General features: G+C 45.3%; 1 protein-coding gene across 1 annotated transcript; it reads left to right on the forward strand.

The window, feature by feature from the left end:
* The first annotated feature begins 1,644 nt into the window (after nucleotides 1-1,644).
* LOC104525689 (cystine/glutamate transporter) lies at nucleotides 1,645-16,814 on the forward strand. Its single transcript, XM_010168909.1, has 12 exons — nucleotides 1,645-1,840; nucleotides 5,171-5,297; nucleotides 5,990-6,105; nucleotides 6,780-6,905; nucleotides 9,317-9,416; nucleotides 9,506-9,550; nucleotides 9,739-9,862; nucleotides 10,202-10,305; nucleotides 12,142-12,238; nucleotides 13,043-13,192; nucleotides 15,599-15,773; nucleotides 16,676-16,814. The coding sequence occupies exons 1-12, from the start codon at nucleotides 1,645-1,647 to the stop codon at nucleotides 16,738-16,740; spliced, it is 1,425 nt and encodes a 474-aa protein (XP_010167211.1). The 3' UTR covers nucleotides 16,741-16,814.
* The last annotated feature ends 1,958 nt before the right edge of the window (nucleotides 16,815-18,772 follow it).

Genomic DNA, 18,772 nt, shown 5'->3' on the forward strand with positions numbered 1-18,772 from the left:
GAAGATGCTTGTGCAGGCTTGGCATGATCTCAGAGAAACCAGCTAAGGCTGCTGGCAGGAGAGAGGGCTTTCTGCATGTGCTGTTCATATGTGTGCGGAGAAAGTGATAACCCCTGCTTCTTCCTGACGGCTTCCAGGTGGGAAAATAGCCGGAGATGGGGGAGAGAAGCCCTTGAGTTTATACAGGGCATACAAAGAGGTGTCGGGAGTGAGTGGTGACAAGAGTTGTCCCCTCAGAGTTATGAGGACATTTATGTCTATGGATGGAAAATACAGACTATCAAGAAAATAATTTCTGGCTGCTTAGATCTGCTTCTGTAGGTGATCGCTGCCTGCTCTTGGACACACCACTGCAATTATTAAATAATTTAAGAAATCCATAAAATATGGTCTCATGTACAGTGTAACTTTGCACTAGTATAAAGCCATGGGGCTAGGGCAAATATTCACTATACCTGCAATTTACTGCACTAGAATAATTTAAAAACCACTGAAACTGAGGGTGTGAGCATTGGAGGGGATGTGGGGAAGGAGGGACAGGAGCCAAATTATATACTCCAAACATGTCTTGTCTGCTCCACCATGGTTAATTAGCAACGTAAAATGTCTACATTGCTGTTAGGAAAACTACCAACAGGTTTGCTACAGCAAATTAGAGTGTAGTGACTGATGTGAATTCATCTTACCTACCAAAGCAGAAGGTGAGGTTCTTGGTGAAGGTACCACTTAGGACTGAGAGAGACTGGAGAGACAAGATGGTGAAGTAGGAGGTTACAGTGGCACGAGAGAACTGGATCTAGATCAAGTTGTATGATCCCTGGAGTGTCTGAAGTTCCCTTTTTTCTAGGAAAAACTTCACTCCTGCTCTTATTACCAGAAAAGTGTTTATATTAATAGAAGCAATGACATGCCTGATATTAATGACTGTGCCTTGTTTTAAAATTGTAAGCAGTACTTACTCCTGACTCTTCAAAACTCTGATAGCAAAAAGGCTTGACAATATATTAAGAAACACGAATAAAATACAGCCCCAGTGACACAATCAGGGTTTGTTAATTCAGCAAGGATGGATATGAAGTTTAAAAAGCTTAAATCATCTGTGTACCCCAACTAGCAAGAGCTCTTCACTCCTCAAAAAAAAAAATAAAATAAAAAAAAAATTAAACTCTGAGATCCTCAAGGTCTTGATTACTAAGTTTGCAACTTGAAATCTGCTTTTGCCAGCATGCTGATATCGATGTTCCCTTAAATGAAGTCCCATTAAATTAACCCTAACCTAGCCAGTTCCAGTCTGGGCATCAAAGCTGAATTTGGAAATCATATCCTGAAATGTGGCATGCAACTCGTAATGCTCTCTGCTCCTTGGCAGAAGAGGCAGAAAACCCTTAAAGTACCTCTCAGGAACTGTACTGGTGTGAGCGATGATACCGAGTGTGTTATATGCACCTGTGGTTTGACTGGCACATCCAGCAGCTGAGGAGAACAGATCCAACAGATCTTGACAGGTTTCTGTGAAAAATCTTGTCCAGAAAAGACGACCTCTGAATCCCTAACTCTTTCCTCGTCTTACAGGTGAGCCTTGAGGACTCTTCGGAGAACGTAGCTTCTGAGTGCATGACCTTCCCCTGGGATTAGCAGAAAGCCATGGGGAAAGACAAGAAAGAAGAGGAGGCTGTCTTTCTGAGGAAAAAGATAACTTTGCTGCGGGCTTTTTCACTCCTCATCGGCAGCATGGTTGGCAGTGGCATCTTTATCTCCCCAAAAGGAGTACTGAAAAACTCTGGCAGCGTGGGTTTCTCCCTGGTGGTCTGGTTTGTCTGTGGGCTTCTCTCAATGTTTGGTGAGTGGTGAGCTTTGTCAGCCTTTGCTTAAGCATCTGGGAGGTGAGGGGAGCCAGCACATTTTTATGTATAAAAATCTGGGAGAAGAATAACCCAAAATTTCCCTGTTTCTACTACAACAGAAACAAAACTTTAACAAGCCTGAGGGGGGGTCACCAGGGAGTCTTTAGTTCAAATGATTCCTCCTAAGGTGATTGAGAAAATCCCAGTGCTTATGGTCTGTGAATATGAAATCACGTGCAAGTCCAGGGCAGAGGAATGACAGTGACTGCTGATGGAGATACCATGGTCTCTGCCAGGAAAGCTGGGAGAAAATGAGGGGACTCGTTCTATAAGGTGGAAGGGAGATGTAGGTGTCTAAAAGGCACTTGAGAGGCCGAGGGCTGTGCAGTGCTTTCCATAGACACTGTGAAAAGGGCAAGAAGAGACAGTCTTAAGATGCCATAAGGGATCCTGTTTCTGTTGGTGAGGATAGAGCAGATTGCCTGGGGAGTTGCAGAGGATCCACCAGCAAGGGGTGGGTGTCTGGGTGTCTGTCAGAAGGGGTTTGGATATGTCTGATGCTTCCTTGGTGCAGGAGATGGAGCAGATGAGTTCAGCCCTGTGTTCTGTGCCTTGCCCTTGGCTCGGTTTCTGGCATTTAATACCAGTCTTTTTTCACAAAGGGTTGACTTTTTAAATGACAGTTTCATTCTAGTTCTTCTGAAGTGATATCACTCTTAAAGTGACAACGGATAAAATACATGGCTTTAGTTTCCTTTGTTAACTGTATAAAATCACCATCTCAGAAATGCTCTAACGGTGCTGTTAGGAGAACCTATCAGCTCTGGGGAGAAATCTGATGTTTATTGCAGTGGGTTATCTGTTATAACTTAAAGAAAACCCAAAACAACAAAGGAGAAATACTCCATGTGGAAAAAAAACCCAACACTTTAGCACTGTCTCATGTACACACAAGTTTAGAAATTGAGACATTCAATTTTTAATATGGCAACAAGTGTGATTCTTGCTCTTAGCATATGCGTACCGATATTTCATGTTGCAGCCTGTGTGTGGTTGTTTGGTGAACTGTATACTTTTGCTTAAAGAAAAACTTAAAATATAATGTGAGCACAGTGTTTCTTTTAACTGAGCAGAGCAATAAAAATAACGTGTGTGCTGATCACAGAGCCCAAGCTCTGCACTTGGAAAGGTTTCTCTCTGTTACATCCTTTGATAGACTCTGCTGGAAGGACTTTGGGAGCCAAATCAAGTTGTTGTATTTTGTAGCCAAATTTGTTGGTTTGTTCTTCCCTTTTATCAGCCTGATGACCTCCCCTGATCATTTCTCTAACACTTTTTTTGCAGTACATTTAAAAGGCCTGCTTTCTTTTATGCTTTTTTCTTTTGAGTACAGCATTTGTACAAGTCCCATAGCATGAGTTCAGCAAAGCACTTAGACACACGCTTCAAGCATGTAAAGAGACCCACTGGAATAAATCAGATGAGCTGTGTGCCTATATTTGACACTTTGAACAGGGATTCTACACAAATTTGCCAACAGAGAGGTGGGAAAAATTGAGGTCCTCACCGTTGGCATGACCTGAATATGGTCGATTGCCACAGGACTTGGAGGCATGGCCATGTCATCCCTTGGGTTCCTTTGCACTCTCCCTCCACAGCCGCCTGAGCTGGGCAAAGAAGTAGATAACACAGAGGTGCTCTTACCCTCTAGGGTCACATCCCAACAGCGCTCAGCCCCATTGCAAGGAGAGTTGTGCTCAAAGAAGTGAAGTGTTTTATAATTTCTTTTGGTGAGCAAAGGAAGTTTAACCTAGCAAGGGAATCCAGTGTAGGCAGGGCTTAAGATTTGTACTTAGACACGTTCAAATGGCATGATGAATTGCTCTGTAGAGAAAACACAGATGGGATTTTTTTGGCACAGGCAGAGGCATAAAGGTTTTTATCCATTTGCCTGAAAGTTTTAAGCTGTCTCCTCCAGCGTGCCTCTCTCAGGGTTTCTCGTCATGCCCCTGCGCAGGGGCAGGGAGGTGCAGAGGCACTTGTCAATGCAGGAGCAGGCAGTCCCCAGGTCTGTTGGTGCACTCGTGTGTGGATGTGTGAGAAGAGACTGATGGAGCCTCTCACAAGGATGCTTCCCTTGCTCTGCACCATTGGGGCCGTGTTTTTGTCCGGTGGCAGGTCTTCCCTCTCGGAGGAGATAACTGTATCCTGGGCCGCATCCAGAGCAGCATGACCAGCAGGTTGAGGGCGTTGACTCTGCCCCTCTACTCTTCTCTCATGAGACCCCACCTGGAGTACTGCATCCAGTTCTGGGGCCCCCACGATAAGAAGGACCTGGACCTAGGGAGCGAGTCCAGTGAAGGGCCACCAGGATGATCCGAGGGCTGGAGCACCTCTGCTATGAGGTCAGGATGAGAGAGTTGGGGCTGTTCAGCCTGGAGAAGAGAAGGCTCTGGGGAGATTTATAGCGGCCTTCCAGTACTGAAGGGGCTACAAGAAAGCTGGGGAGGGACTTTTTACAAGGGCAGGTAGTGATAGAACAAGGGGAAATGGGTTTAAACTGAAAGAGGATAGGTTTAGATGAGATATTGGGAAGAAATTTTTTCCTGTGAAGGGTGGTCAGACACTGGAACCGGTTGCCCAGAGAAGTTGTGAATGCCTCACCCCTGGGAGTGTTTAAGGCCAGGTTGGGTGAGGCTTTGAGCAACTTGGTCTGCTCATGGCAGGGGGGTCGGAACTAAATGATTTTTAAGGTCCCTTCCAACCCAAACTATTCTATGATTCTATGAGATGCCCTTCCAGGTCCTGTGTCTGATGTCTGAATGAAGGAAGGAGTTTATGTGAAGGTGCAAGATAAGGACACAGAAACATGGTCTGTGATCAAAAATGTGATTGAAATGACCAGCTCAGCCACAGCCTGACCACTGAGTTGCTGTAACTGCCTTGTCAGCACCATTTCACCAGTCTGATTTTGAGGAGAACTGAGAACCCAAACCTCCAGGACATTTTTCAAAGGAAACCTCTTGTAGCTTAGTGCAACGTTTCTGTCACACACCTTTCCACATAATTTCCATGGAGAAGTTGTATCATTAACCACTAAATGGACAATTTCTTTCCTTCTGACAGAAAAGTCAATTGCATTAAAGCTTTGTTTCAAAACAGGGTAGCACACAAAAATAGGGAAGAGGGGTTCTGCTAAACACCTTTTTCTTCCTTTAATTCATTACTTATTTTAAACAGGTTAATTCAATCCCTGAAAAATCACACAGAAAGGGGAAAATCCATGGGATGATTTACTCAATGCATTTCTACCTGAACTTTTCTAGGTGCCTTGTGTTATGCAGAGCTTGGAACACGAATCACCAAGTCTGGAGGACATTATATCTACATTTTGGAGACACTAGGGCCTCTGCCAAGTTTCTTATTCCTGTGGGCAGAGTTTTTTGCTATCAGGTAGGAGATTTTGTTTGTTTGCCTTTTGCTGGATGGTGTGACAATTTAAAAAGCCAAAATGGTTTTTTATGGTGTCAGGCAGTTTGTAAAGGGAAGAGTAGAAAAAAATCTGAACAATATTTAAAGATTTTTTTCAGTGATAAAAGGAAGAAGGCAAAATGAGTAAATAGTTACACATGTTCAATGTGATCTGTACTTGAAAAATATCTCTCTTCTCCCCTGGTAGCTGATATCCTCCAAGAGACATGGTATTTTTCAGGAATTGACAATAGATGCCAGATTTATTTCCGATCTTCTATTTTCATTGTGAAATTTTCCTAGATTCTCCCATGAAGAGAACTTTCGGGCTTAGCCCTGAGTTAAATAATATTTAAGAAAATTGTAAATTACTTATATTTAACTTTAAAAAGAAAGTCCTCACCTCTCAATAACCTGTGTCCTTCCTGTAAGCTGAGATGAAGCAGGACATATGAACCACACTGCACTGTGCAGTATAATTCATCTCAACTTTCACTTTCAAGCATGTGATTTTTTTTTTTAACTGAGAAAAAACTATGAAAAAGACTCTCCAGGAATTCACCACCTGCATGGGAGAGCAGGATTAAGCTGGGTGGGGAAACTCCCCCTGCTCCCGAGTTTTGTACCATTTTTTGGCCGTCCGCAGACCCCAGTTTGTGCTCGGTTCCCCCCAGGCCTGCCAACAGCGCTGTGGTTTCTTTGGCATTTGGACGCTACATGCTGGAGCCGTTTTTTGCCCCCTGTGCAGCCCCTGTCCCTGCAGTGAAGCTCGTGTCCCTCCTGGGGTACTGTAAGTACTGACTTTTATGGGACTGCTGATCTCAGAGCCTCTCTGCCGAGGACTAAGGGTACTCACGGGGTGTTATCTGTGATAACTGTGGGATCAGGGACCTGTCTTACCTCCTTGGCCACCCAAAACTTTCTGATCCAACGTGCTGGATTTGGGCCACTGTATTCTCCAAGAAGGTGGATGTGCCTCCCTGTTGACCAGCTGGAGCCCTGAGTTAGGGGGATTGTGCCAATTACATGAAGAGCTTCTACTCCTGTATAATTGTGCAAATACCACCTGGGTTCAGGGTGTGAGGCTCAAGGTTTTGAACCTCACCCGGTGCACGCAGCCTGGGAAGCTGTCCTGCCTGCTCCAGGCTGGCGTGTGCTGGCACAAGGACTGCTGTGAAGTGGCCTGCTGAAATGCCCCTGCAAACTCACACCTACCCCCCAGGCAGGCGTGGATCACCTGACAAGAACCAGGCTCCTGGTCCCTCTTAGGAGCATAACTCAGCTCCTCCTTCAAGCCCTGGGCTAGACCTGCAATGTTTTCTGGCATCTCTCACCTGAGCATCCTCTCTGCAAAGGCGCAGCTTTCTCCCCAGCATCCCTAGAGCAGGGAGCGCTGCTGTGTTGGTTTTTTTCTGTGTGCATCAAGCATGGGCTGGAGCTGTAGCAGTGTGGTCTTCTCTCCAGACATGGTCCTCACCCTCAATTCCTGGAGTGTCACCTGGAGTGCCCGGCTGCAGACAGCTCTCTCCGTCGTCAAACTCCTGGCTCTTGCGCTCATCATCGTGCCAGGGATGATGCTGCTGGCTCAGGGTAGGTGTGCTGCTGCGTGGCTGGGTGAGGGTACTTGACATGCCTACCTATCACGACTTCTGTTGGTCCCTAGTCACAAGTGTGGTACTCTTTTAGCTGGCAGAAGCTTTCTCTGCCTGTGTGCTGGATGTGAATTAGCTGGAAGCCGAGACCAGGATAGTTGGCACTAAGCTGCACCATGGTGTTGGGCTGATGCACCTGGCTCAGCTGTGCTTTCTCCAAAGCTGACCAAGCCTCAGTGCCTGAGGCTGTGTGAGCCTACCCAGGGTCATACAGGCACCCTCCTCTGCAGACGGTCTTTCTTTGGTGTCAGTCTTGCCTGTTTTCAGTGTGGCTCAAAATCCTTCCAAAGCAGCACAAATTTGATGGCCCTCAGGGGTGTGTGACAGCATCCCATGGTGACCTGAGCCAGTCACAGCAGTCATGAGTTACACAGGCTCTCAGCTGAGCCCTCGTGACTGTATCTCTAACCTTTCTGTGGCTAAGCTAATGTTTCTTACCTCCTAATTGAGATGGGCAGTAACTTAGTTAAACTTACAATGAACTTGCCCAGGATTGCACATTCATATCCAGAATGGGGGAAAAAACCCTACCAGTAGTATCTTCTGGGAATGGTACAAGAGTATTGGCTTTAATCCAAACCTCAGTTTATAGAAAAGCCCAAGGCATTCCCACTCAAGGGATGAAGGCTGCTCTCCACACTGTTATCTTCCTCTACAGAGAAAACAACACAGGCAGTAGTTCATGTTCCACATTTGTGTTTCTTTCTGACATCTGGAGCTGGTGCCTTTGAACGTACAAAGATCCCCTTGGGCTGGCAGCACTTCTGAGCTGAAGGACTGCCCTGCAGCTAGAAATCCTGAGCCATTATTGTTAGGAACACCTTCAAATGACACTCTGGAGCCCTGGCACCCCTCCTGCAGTGAGGAGGATAAGTGCTGGTGACATCTGGAGGGAGAATTCACCAAGAGACCCCCGTATGACAGGTTGTATTTAATGTGACTCATGGGGGACTGTAAATCAGTCATTAGCATATTGCGGACAATAAATCCTTTTAATGCACTATCACTTATCAGTAGTCATTTTAGAACATCAAAAGACCATCCCAACTGGCCCACTCCCATATTTTGGTTTAGTTTTCTTCAAATCTATTTTGGTTTTGACTTGTTTTTTGTGCTTAAAAAAAGCTTTTGTGCTTTTAAATCAGTTTGCCAGATTCCTCTGTCGTGTTCTACTTTTTTTGGTTACGCTCCTGTCCTTTCCTCTGCCGTTGCCTTCCCTTTAGTTCAGGCTTGTTTTAGAGACTTGCTGGGCCAGTCTTTCAAATGCAAATATCCATATCTCATCACAGAGCTCCTTGCAGAGGTACCCTCATAGAAGCAGCCTGACTTTCTCCATGCACTTCATGCTATTTCATCCCTTTCCCAGCGAAGCCCAACTAGGCGAGCTCTGCACCTTTTATTTTTAAAGAGACTTTGATATGGAAAACTGAATATAGATGTTGAACCAAACCTTGGGCCACCTGGATTTGAAAATGTTGGAAATACAACTCCTTTTTGACTGTGTTTTTTATTTCTTCCTTTGAATGAAAAGCTATTAGATGTTTCTCCCTTCCTTAGATTTTTCTGGAGTTTGATAAAATATGGTTCATATCCAAAATTCTGAGTTTGATTTTTGTTGTTGTTGTTTTTTCAAGCAAAGAACTTTTAGGAAAATTAGGAGAGTTAGTTAAATGGCATTTCTATCTAAAGTCACCTCTACTTTTTAAATTTTATTTGCTTTGCCCTCTGTCCTCAGTTCCTCCTCCCGCGGGCGAGCCGCGGTGGCTGGCAGGGGTGGTGGGCAGGGAGCGTGCCTGGAGGCAGGGGGACCAGGCTGGCGGTCCCCACTCCCTCCTCCGCCCTGGTTCCCATGCTCTGGCCAGCGTGGGGCTGGGGTCAGTGCTCCGGCAGCGGGATCGTGAGGGAGCACGGCGAGAGCCGAATTAGCCGCCTCGCTGGCTGCACCACATCAAAGAGGAGTGTGCATCCAGCTGCTTAGGGGGCTGGGGGAGAAAGAGGAGGGTCAGCCTGGTGAGTTAATTTTGGGCCTAAAGAAAGGACAGGACAACTTGGGTCCTCTCATCTCCACGATCTCCCGTTCCCACAGTCTGAAACAGAACCAGCTGCCACTGCTGCCCTTCCTGAAATGTCTCCTGTAGCTGGACGGGGGACTGATTTGTTCTGTCACTGTTTGTGAAGTAACAGTGCTGCAAATTAAAGCAATGAAACAAATCTGAATACCTGGCTCCAAGGAAGTCACAAGCACTCTTCCCAAGTCTGGGCAAGAGGTACAAAGTGTGTTATACCGCAGGAAGGAAGCCTGTGTCTGATGTTTCCCTGCTCCCTGTCCATTGTTTATCTTTTCTGCAGGTCACACAGAAAATTTCCAGGATGCTTTTGACAGAGAGTCGCTGGTTTTGGATAAGCTGCCCCTGGCTTTTTACGCAGGCATGTTCGCATATTCTGGCTGGTAGGTGTGACGGGAGGGTGCTTCGTGGGCAGCAGGCTGGTGTCTGACATATGGCTCAAACTCTCTCCCTGTCTCTTCTCACTGTGCAGGTTTCAGACCAGCTTTGTGCGTGAAGAGTTGGTCAGACCTGAACGGTAAGTCTGGGAAGAGGTTGTCTTGGGTTACTGGCCTCTGGAGTACCACAGCTTTCTCAAACATAGTATGGGAGGAAATAAGTTTGTAGCTTCATCTAACCACCAACAGCTGCAATCTGCAGCAATACTGTGTATAGCAAGGGATAACAGCTTGTTCTTTGTGTGTCTCTCTTCCCCCTTTCTTGTAGAAATATCCCCCTGGCTGTCATTGTGTCCGTGATCACGGTAATTGTGGGGTACATGCTCACCAACGTCTCCTATTACACGGTCCTGGGAACGCAAGATGTTCTGGCTTCTCCTGCTGTGGCTGTGGTGAGTTGTCACCCCTACAGTTATCTCTCTTCAATGTGGTCCACTTATGTTGAAGTGGGGACCATGGCAAGTGTTTTGGACTGTTTTCCTAAAAAAAAGGCAGGTGTTTTCCTATAAAATGCTTTATTGATGTGTCATTTCTATGGATTATTGGGCAACAATAACTTATTCTAGTCTTGCCTAAAAGATAATGAAAAATAACCTGCAGATGACAGTAGGAAAGACAAAATTTATGAGTTATATTTTACTCCTTTGATGGAGGAAGTTTTCTTTCTTTTGAATCTGACGTTGTCTAGAGATAACCACATATTCCTAAAGTCATGCTTGCTCTTCCTCCAGAGCTTTGTGCAGCGAGCCTTCAAAAGCCTGATCTCCGTGGTCCCTGTTCTTGTTGCACTGTCCTGTTTTGGAACCATGAATGGAGGAATCTTCACGTTTTCAAGGTCAAGTCCCTAAGAATTTATTACTCTTGCTTACTAAATCAGAAGGAAGCACCAGTGACCTGTGTAACTGCCCACCCACATGATGGCATTTTAGCCAGTCTTGTGGGAAAAATAAGGCCTTTGACTCCCAGGATGCCAACTACAGGATGATTCCTGGTGGCTAAGAGTCTACTCTTTCTATTTCTGGCCAGGTCCAAACTTTGGTATCTAGGGGTGGTCACAAACAAAGATTTTTTTTTATCTTCCCCTCCAACCCTCCAGTTTAAATCCCCAGTTTAAAGTGAAATGTCAATGTTTCTGGTGAACTAGAGGCTTTGTTGATGTTGGCAGCTGCTCAGTGAGACCGAGCTTTCTTTTGCCGGGTTCACCCAGCTGCTCTGCTGCAGGGCACAGGGCTCCTGTGTTGTGAGGATCTCTGGCCAAAGGCAAACTCTCCCTCGAGGATTTTGTTTTGAGGTCAGTGAAATGTTGTTGGGGACAGGCTACAGCCGAGGCTCAACAAATCTTGTTGTAGCAATAAGAAAAGGTTTGTTCCATGGAAAAATTATCTTGCCAGCTTCACTGGCTACTACATTGCATGTCCTTATGGGAGCCTTGAAATTGGAGAGGAGGAGGGCTCACAGAGAGGAACATCGTGCTGGTCCTGAGGAGCTGAGTGAACTCTGGAGCTGGTTCTGTTTCACAGCTTTGACTGAAAAAGGAAAAATCAGTTGATATGAAGGGGATATTTTATACTATGAAAGCTAACGAGTTATTTGATCAGCTGAGCTTCTCTAGATAGTGGTTTTCTTTGAGGATGAGCAGTTCCTGGACAGCATGGAGGTTTTATGTGTCCCTATCACCTTTCTGTCCTCCATCCTGGCCCCAGTAACACAATCACTGCAGAAAGGCCATATAAACAGTGATGGGGCCTCCCTGGCTCCTGGCCAGCCACACCCCTGCAAAACCACAGAGACAGCAATAAAACCACTTTTACACTCATGCCCCAGCTGCTTTGGGCCCTGCTCCAGCCCAGCTGATGCTCTGGCGTGGTTCGTTTGTGGATATTAAATTTATAAATTGGATGCAATGCCTTCTCCCTAATTGCCCTTTCATGAGTCAAATGAGGGATGGAGGCAAGGAGCTCTCTGCTGTCATTTTGTAGCTGGTCTTGTGTGTAACTGGCCTCTTGGCAGTACACCAAACTATATTTTCCAACAGCTGGCCAAATGATTAAAAATCCTCTATTATTTGAGGAAATTACACTTTATTTTTTATATAGATATTTTTTTTTGTGTGTGTGTGTGTGTGCATCCTCTATTATTTGAGGAAATTGCACTTTATTTTTTATATAGATATTTTTTTGTGTGTGTGTGTATATACATACACACACACACATATATAAACACAGGCATCAAGACTGACAATCCCCTTTCATAAATTCACCAGTCTCTTTTATAAAGAATTGAAGTTTGTGAACCCTCCAATTCCTACTGGAAAGATTAACCCTTTCTCTGATGGCAAGAAACTTTCTTGCTTCCATTTCCATTCATGGTCACTTTGAACTTGCCCAAAGGTTTCTGCTAACAGGCAACACAAGGGGATGCTGCCAGTGGTCCTGCTGGTGGGTTCTGTGCTGCATTGAACTAACTGCTCCTGGGTGCACTATGGGAATTCAACACTGGATTTTTCTATCAAATGTCCCAAAAGTGCAGCTAAAGGCAGAACCATGGCCTTGAATAGCAGTCCTGTGCTGGGGGTTGTGCCTTGTGGCCTCAGGTCAGTCCAACGGCTGATCTTCTCATTTCTAGTCTAGATGTGGGATACTAATGCATAGGACTCCCTGTCTTTTCCTAGGACTCTGTTTGTGGCTTCCAGGGAAGGACAGTGGCCTCCTCTCTTCTCCATGATTCACATTCGACGGCACACGCCCCTTCCCGCAGTCATGTTAATGGTAAGGAGATCTGACTGTGTGACATGCCCTGTTCTTGCAGTCCTGGCTTTCTTGCAAAGCCTGGAGAAGCTGAGGAGTTTTAAAAGGAGTTGAGACACTAAGTCAGCCTCCAAAAAAATAAAGAAGTTGCAATACTGGCAATGACTGCAAAGGATTAAGTCTCCTTGTGCCAACAGTGGTACCCAAACCCACTACCTTGAAATCCCTGCCTTATAACCCTGGGCACCTTTTTTAAAAGTACTGTCCCTGCCATCTGTCACAGTTGCTACTTGATATTGTCCTATGAAAACATTTCTACCAGGCTTTGGATATTTGGAAAGCTGAAATTCTCAGGTGTGGTAGAAATGCAGGGAGTAAACATTTGCAGAGATGCTCTCAGGTTGTTTTTGCTGTTTTTTTCTGGCAATTGTTCAGCTGCATCCTAACTGTGCTGCAGTGCCTCTTGCAGCTTGGCTGACCTGCTCAAACCTAGCAAGTATCTTTGTAGGTTGCCTTTGTACTGGCAACACAGGCTTTTGGATCATGCATGTTTTAATCCCCCTGCCTAGGACATAAAGCATCAAAGATGCTCTTGATCTTGAAAAGATTGCACCTTTCTGTAACACATCATAATAGTGCATTTAGGCCTTTTGCCTTCAGTCTGTGACACTGTTTTGTAAAGCTCTATGACCTCTGAAATGTTGGGGCTGTGGAGTAGCTGCCTGTGATTGCAGGGGGGCTGGAGGAGGTGATCCATATTACACTTTCTAATCTGAGGACCGTAGTAAGGCTTTAATGACTGTATTTCATCTTCACAATGTTCAGTTCCCTTTGGTTACTGCCATGGTGTGTATCGGAGATATCTACCATCTATTGAACTTCTTCAGCTTTTCCCGATGGCTCTTCATAGGATTAGCCACCCTCGGGCTCATTGTCCATCGCCACCGCCACCCAGAGCTGCACAGCCCTTTCAAGGTAATGCATGGCATGTACCTAACAGCCAGGAATGGACAGGCTTGTCATTTCTGTCTTATTTGCTAAAAATTTAAGCATTACAGGGTCATGGTTGCCTTTAGGCTCTAAGCGGTCTTGGTCCCTATGGCTCAGTAAGGCATGTGGGGACCTGCTGAAATTGGTTGATGTGCCCAAACAGACAGCTGTGATAAATCCTATAAAGCCAGTTCTACATGGTGTCACCAGTCGCATCTGTAAGACAGCAGCCTGCTCCAGGGGACAGAGTATCAGACTGGGAACTGGGGGATGTGCAGAAGGCAGTTCCTACACTCTTCTCTCATGAGCTGCAAGGAGCAACCCTTGCCTGGATGTTATTTCAGTGGTAGGTGAGTCTCAGGTCTAGCTGAGAAGCAGGAGGGTGTCAGGCTTGGGGGAAAAGAACGTGGCTGGAGGGATCCTGGGAGCAAACCTGACTTAAGGGGAATCATCTGCTGGCAAAAAAATACTGTATAGTGTAAAACAGCTTGTGTGCAACTGCTGCTGCTGCGGGTCCTGAGGATGTGCACAGTGTGTGCATGCACACCACAAAGCCTAGGACACCTTGTCCTCTAGTGCCTTTCCTTCTCCTCCAGCTGGGCCCCTCTGGTGGCCCTTCTCACACTCTGGGTACTGGGATCCTCCTCATGTCAGTAGGGGAAATTGGAGCTGATGCTGCAGCAGCTTTCTTGTGCTCAGGGCACCTTTCCCACTGCCGGATAACGTGCAGAAGGCGTTCGTTCGGGGCGGTGCTCGAAGCGTGCACAGTTTGTTCCTGTCTACGTCCGTGCCTGCACGATGCCTCCAGCCAACTCCTGGGAGGAGAGGAGACCTCTGAGGCCACAGGCATTGGGCAGCCGATCAGTGAGAAGCTCAGGGGACAGAAATGCTTCTTGCAGTTCCCAGGGCTCCTCCCTGCGCTGCGTGAGCCCCGATGCGAAGTTTGGGATAATTTTTCTTCTCGGTCTTTGCTGGAGACAGGGTGTATAGCAGAGAGCTTGAAGCTTCAGTTTGTTGGGTGACTGTACTCATGTACTCACCCAGAATCAGACTTTAAATAAGTGTTCTCTTTTTCTTTTAAACCAAGCTTCTTGGGGACGTTTATTAGTGGATAGCACTGGTGATATTTTCAGTCGCTGAGATTGTTTTGTTTTAGGTGGAGATTTAGGCTTTTAACTGTTCCTACAGTAGACGAAGTGAGGGAGGGAAATGCTGGGCTTTTGGTCAGTTTGGTTGATTCCGTTGCGTGTGTGTGTCCCACCCCCCCAGTTTTTATAACCCCTTGTAACCCGGAGCCCAGCCATCTGCAAGAGGAAAGGGCTGCGCGCAGGTGGTGTGGGCATCTGCTGCGCTCTAGTGGCCAGCGAAAGGTCCTCTTCTACCACCAGCTCATGGAGAACAAATCATAAAATACATGTGATTGTGCTAGTACTTCTTCTCCCCGTAGCACTTTGAGTTAAGAAACTACCAGTAAGAGGAGGAAGCAGTCCCCTCACACGCCTCTCAAGCAGATGCGCAGCATAAGTTTGAGCACGTAGGAGAGACTAGCAGGGGATGCTTCAGCTGGAGAGACAGGAAAGGCACTCAGGTTTGAGCAACTGATCTCTTCCAGCTTGGCATGGTCAGAATACAAAATAGGATCTCCGTTACCTAGGTGAGACCAGCAGCTCCTTCATTCTATCAGCCATGACGAGATGTAACTTGTCTGAGGCTGGATGCAAAGACAGGGAATATTTCAGAGTTTTGTTATTTATTGAAGTCTTCTGATTTACTCTCCAAATAACCCAGATGACTTGGCTCAACCAATAGGGTAAGGTTTTCTGACTGCTTTCTTGATCTTTCATCAGGGTGTTGTTGACGTTCATGTTCTTGACACAGGTGCTATGGAGATAGGGAGTCTGGTTTATCCTGTTTTGGTCACTGTAAGTCCCAGGCAAGCTGGATGCAGGTCACAACGAGTCACAAGTGTTATAACCAAAGAACAGTTTGACTCAAAGTGCTGCTTCTACTCTTGGCTTCAGATTTTCCACCAGCAGTTGCCACAGGTGGCAAGCAGGTACACACAGGAGCTGTCCATTCAGAGAGCAATGGGGTATAGGTGACTTCTCTCCCTGCTTGGCTTCCAGTTGCAAGTGAGGTTTATATTTTGATGGACATGAGTATGAGACATGCACCTCACAGGGGCCTCTGGGCTCTGAAGGTGGTATGAGTCAATTTTTGTTCTATGCATCCTACTCATTCGCAACTGGTTGTACAGAAATAGTGTGCAGGACAGCTATATGATTTTTCTTATCTTCTTTAAGATGGAGAACTGAATACGGTGTGTACTGGCATGTTTGGAGACTGATTTGCTATAGCCATCTGTTTTGCCTTCTATGCTCTTTTCCCCAGGTTCCCCTGTTCGTTCCTGTCTCTTTTACCATCATTTGCCTCTTCACAGTGGCAATGTCTTTCTACTCAGACCCTGTGAACATTAGCATTGGATGCACCATGGTTTTAAGTGGCTTTCCAGTCTACTACCTCATAATCCATAGGCAAATGTCAAGTCGTTGCCGTAGCCCATTTTGTAAGTATGTGTTTGAGTTTCAGTATTGTGGACCTAAACACGCTCGGGGTGGGGATGTTGGTTTGTTCCCAGGACTTATCTCTAACGCAAATTGTTCCATGACCAACAGACCTCATGCAACCTAAATCACAACCCCTGCCACCCCTTCAATGGCTTTCCCAACACACAGCCTCCGCTGGCAGAGAGATGGGTGTTTGGCAGCCAGGCATGGGCTGTGTCTGCCTGGCTTGTGAACATGCTGAGAAGCCAGCTTGATGCTTTGCTTTAGAAAAGACAGGGCTGAGGTCTACCAACGAGGGGAACAGAGGGCTGCTTTTGCAACCCAGCCATGGTTTCTACTAAACTTTATCATACCTTTGGGATCACCACCTCTTGGTCAAATTTGTCTGATACTGAGCAACAAGATCAGAAGTTAGGATGGAGAGACTGACAGGCAGACACTATAACCCCGTGCACAAACATACGTGCTGAGAGGCTGGGGAGAGGACTGTTAGGAGAAGATGGTGCTGCCTGAGGGCTATCTGCTTGGGGAAGAGGCTGGGATAATTTTGGGCACAGATGTGGGTGTGTAAATGAAATGCATCTCTATTCCATGAGATGGTTAGCACAGATTTCCTTTGGGTGTAGCCCTGGTGGCACAACAATTTACTCAGAAACAAGAGACCAATTTAGAGTTTAATTTATAATTTCAGTCATGAATCTTGTTTTCTTTTGATTTGATGTTGGGCTGAGGTGTATCAGAAACTGCTGAATAGAAGAAAACATACAGTAAGAAAGTAAACAGATACAGTGATCTGCTAACATAAAGTGCTCCAACCGTCAGTGCTGATGCTCTAGTTTTCAGCCATATCTCAAGATTTGCTCTGGACTAAACTTTCTTCCTTTTTCTCCCCTCCTTTCAGATTATCTTACACACAAACTACAGTTACTGCTGGAAGTAGTGCAACAAGAAATCAAGACTTACTGAGAAAACCATCAGAACTCACAGGAGAAGATAAAATCCACTTACTCTGTTTCTGATACCTTGATCCTACCAAAGGCAGACCATGCTTATTCATTTAATCACTGCAAATGAGGATGAGCCTGAGCTAGAACCTTGCTGCAAGTGTTCCTAAGCTTGCCAATCAGGATTGGGATGAGCGTGTCACATCTGTTTCTGGCCTTTTCTTTTTCTAGCAGAACAATCTAGTTCTCTGAAATGAGCTTGCTTTGCCTGCAGAGTGTCTTCAAAACCAAGATCCTAATTTTGCAGCCTAGGCCAGTCCTCAGTAAAATAGTGTGTGTGTGTGTCTGTGTGTGTGTGTGTCTGTATGTGTGTGTGTATATATATATACATATACTGTACTATATACTATTTTTTAATTTCCTAACATGGCAAATAAAGGAAGGGAACATGTTGCAGAACTCAGAGCCCATGGAAGCCAAATGCAGGTTTCAGTTGAAAGCATTGTAGTAGCCATGCTGTGGACAAACATTATTAAGTGAAATGGGTAGGGCAAGCAAATTAGAAATAAGGTAGAAGAATTGGAAAGGAGGAGGGATAAAAATGAATTCACCAGAAAGTGCAGATTCAGGATAATGAGAGGATATTCAAAAACCCTTTGAAATTAAAATATTAACAAAATAAGGTCAGAATGTTTTTTTTTATTATTGTATAACCAAAGTAAGTTTATTTTGTTTTGAAATAGTATTTCAATTTTGAATTTTATTTTCTGAAATTACATTTCAAAATGTACAAACAGATTCAAAAAATCAGCTAAATATCAACAAGAGTATAACAAAATAGATCCTGATCCCTCCCCCAACTCCTCAGGCCTGCTTCCCACACAGTACTACCAGCGAAGTTGAAAATTCAAATTTTGGCCCAACTCCAGTGAAATATAATTTCTGCTTTAATTAGACAAGACCACTGATGAGATTTGGGCAGGTTTCTGATAAGTGCATCTTTTGGTGTTGTAAGAAGACATGAAAGACTTCAGGTCAGGGCTTTAACTTCAGATCTGTGGTCAAATGACTTGCTGAATTGATATGTAAATGCTCATTTGAACTCCTGACATAAGGAAGGTTTCTGTTATTGGATTACTTTGGTTTACATTATTAATGTGGCAACATTATGTCCAGATAAAAAAGCAATTAGCTATTTCAAATCACTTAACCTTTTCCTAAAAGATGGGAAGTAGTATGCTGGGACTCCTCTAATAACTGCTGGAGAGAGGAACAGCAGAACGTGGCGCAATTTAAATCTTTTATTTCAAACATTTCAGTACTTAAAGTAAAACCAAAGTCCCATTTACAAACCCAGTGTAATCTACTGAAACTTGTAAAATTCACCATCAATATTTGGAAATAAATAAGTTGGGGTTTTTTTCCAAAGCAATTGAGAATTATTATTCCTTTTATGACTGATTCCCATTCCTGTGCTAAATTAAGCTGGGACAGCAGCAGTGTGGTTGCAGGGCTCATTTCTCCCTTCCCCTCCTGCAGTTTAATTTACAAGCTGCTGGATGTTGTCCAACAGGAAATTCAGTCTTACTGGGAAAATGATCACAGCCTACAGGGGAAGGTACCAGCTTTAAATGATAGTGTGGTTTCAAGTGAGATCTGGAAATGTTTCCAGGGCTCCCAGACGTGGGTCGGTCCCCCCTCACGCTGAGCTTTGCTGAAGCTGAGCCCCTGGCACAGCACCCCACAGCCGAACCCTGGTGTGGATAGCTGGAGAACCAACCTGCAGAAGACCTTGCAGAACCAGGTGAGCCCCATCACTCCAACACAGCCTGAATCCACCCCCTTAGGTACTGGTTTGGGGGATTTTCCACATCTTGAAGTGGAAGCATGAGGCACTACCAGGCTGGTCCCATGCTGCAACATGGGACAGCGTGCCCCTTGTGAGCACAGCGTGTCCACATCGTAGCATCAGTACTCAGGCATCAAACCTTCAAGTGGTCTGAAATTGCTAGAGCTGTTGTGTGACTGCAGATAAACACATAGAAAGGGTGAAA

The sequence above is a fragment of the Antrostomus carolinensis genome, unplaced genomic scaffold (genome assembly GCF_000700745.2).
Source record: "Antrostomus carolinensis isolate BGI_N321 unplaced genomic scaffold, ASM70074v2 scaffold8155, whole genome shotgun sequence".
Taxonomy (NCBI): domain Eukaryota; kingdom Metazoa; phylum Chordata; class Aves; order Caprimulgiformes; family Caprimulgidae; genus Antrostomus; species Antrostomus carolinensis.